This window comes from Eimeria mitis, genomic scaffold, assembly GCF_000499745.2.
Source record: "Eimeria mitis Houghton genomic scaffold, Emh_scaff2213, whole genome shotgun sequence".
NCBI lineage: Eukaryota > Apicomplexa > Conoidasida > Eucoccidiorida > Eimeriidae > Eimeria > Eimeria mitis.
Window position 1 is genome coordinate 1480 of NW_013570540.1, and position 1613 is coordinate 3092.

Below are 1613 nucleotides of genomic sequence, written 5' to 3' on the forward strand. Positions count from 1 at the left end.
AAAAATAAAGAGCTTCTTTAGTTTAGCGCAACTATAACATTTTCCTGTGTATATACAAAAATAAATAAAAATAAATAAATATAAATAAATAAATATAAATAAATAAATATAAATAAATAAATAAATATAAATAAATAAATAAATAAAAGTAAATATATAAATAAATAAATTAATATTAAAATAAAAAATAAAAAAATAAAGAAAAACGTAAAGAAAGGCCAGCAACATATATTTTATATAAATATAAATATATACAATAAATACATCATTTTGTTTCTTTTTCTTTCTTTTATATAAATAAATAAAAATAAATAAATAAGTATAAATAAATAAATATAAATATATTAATTAAATATAATTAAATAAAAAATAAAGAAAAAAAATAAAGGGAAAAACAAGAAGGTCTAGAGACAGTTGCTTCATATGTCGTATACAATAAACACATCAATTTGTCTCTTTTTTTTTATTTATAAAAATAAATAAATATAAATATAAATAAATATAAATATAAATATAAATATAAATAAATAAATAAAAATAAATAAATAAAAACAAATAAAAACGTAAAAACAATATAAGAAAGGCTAGCTGCAGTAGCTTCATACATAAATATAAACAATAAATACACCGTTTTGTGTGTATTGATTTACCTATATATAAAAAAACAAAATAAATAAAAATAAATAAAAATAAATAAATAAAAATAAAAAAAAATAAATAAATAAAAATAAATAAAAACCCACCAACAATATAAGAAAGGCTAGCAACAGTGGCTTCATGCGTCATATATAAATAAAATAAAAATATAAATATAAACAATAAAAACACCAAACTGCTTCTATTTTTCTCTATTTATAAAAACAAATAAAAATAAATAAAAATAAATAAATAAAAATAAATAAAAATAAATAAATAAAAAGAAATAAAAACCCACCAACGAGGTAAGAAACTTTAGCGACAGTGGCTTCATGCGTCATATATAAAAAAAATATAAATATAAACAATAAATACACCGTTTTGTGTGTATTTCTTCACACAGAAACAAAAACAAACAAAATAAATAAAAATAAATAAAAATAAATAAATAAAAATAAATAAAAACCCACCAACAAGGTAAGAAACTTTAGCAACAGTGGCTTCATGTGTCATATCTCCCGCCGATATAACCCCAAGAGCAGCTAAGGAGACTCCGTTTTTATAAATAAATAAATTTGTGTCTCCTCTGCAGCACTGTGTCTTTAATATAATAAAAATATTATTTTTTATTGCTTTATTGATTAGTTTATATAATATATTATTATTCGGTGCTGTCCCTGCTCCATATATCTCTATTATAATTATAAAAGGACGAAAAGAAAAAGAAAAAATATATTTTAATATACAAAGAGACAAAAAAGGAGACAGTTTTATCGTCAATATGTTGCTGCTTAGTTTAGTAAACACCCTAAAACCACAACCACAAGCACAATGCAAATAACAACCACAAGGAGACAGAGAAGAAACTGCTGCTGCTGCTGCTGTTGCTGCTGTTGCTGCTGTTGCTGCTGTTGCTGCTGTTGCTGCTGTTGCTGCTGTTGGTGCTGTTGCTGCTGTTGCTGCTGTTGCTGCTGTTG

At 22.1% G+C, this 1613-nt stretch overlaps 1 protein-coding gene across 1 annotated transcript in view; it reads right to left on the bottom strand.

The window, feature by feature from the left end:
• Positions 1-1427: 1427 nt before the first annotated feature.
• Positions 1428-1613, bottom strand: part of EMH_0050420 (uncharacterized protein) — a gene marked incomplete at both ends in the record, with an annotated part of 3809 nt that continues 3623 nt past the window's right edge. The window contains one exon of the mRNA XM_013496643.1: positions 1428-1613. This exon is cut by the window's right edge and continues 93 nt beyond it. Coding sequence (XP_013352097.1) covers positions 1428-1613 — 186 coding nt within the window.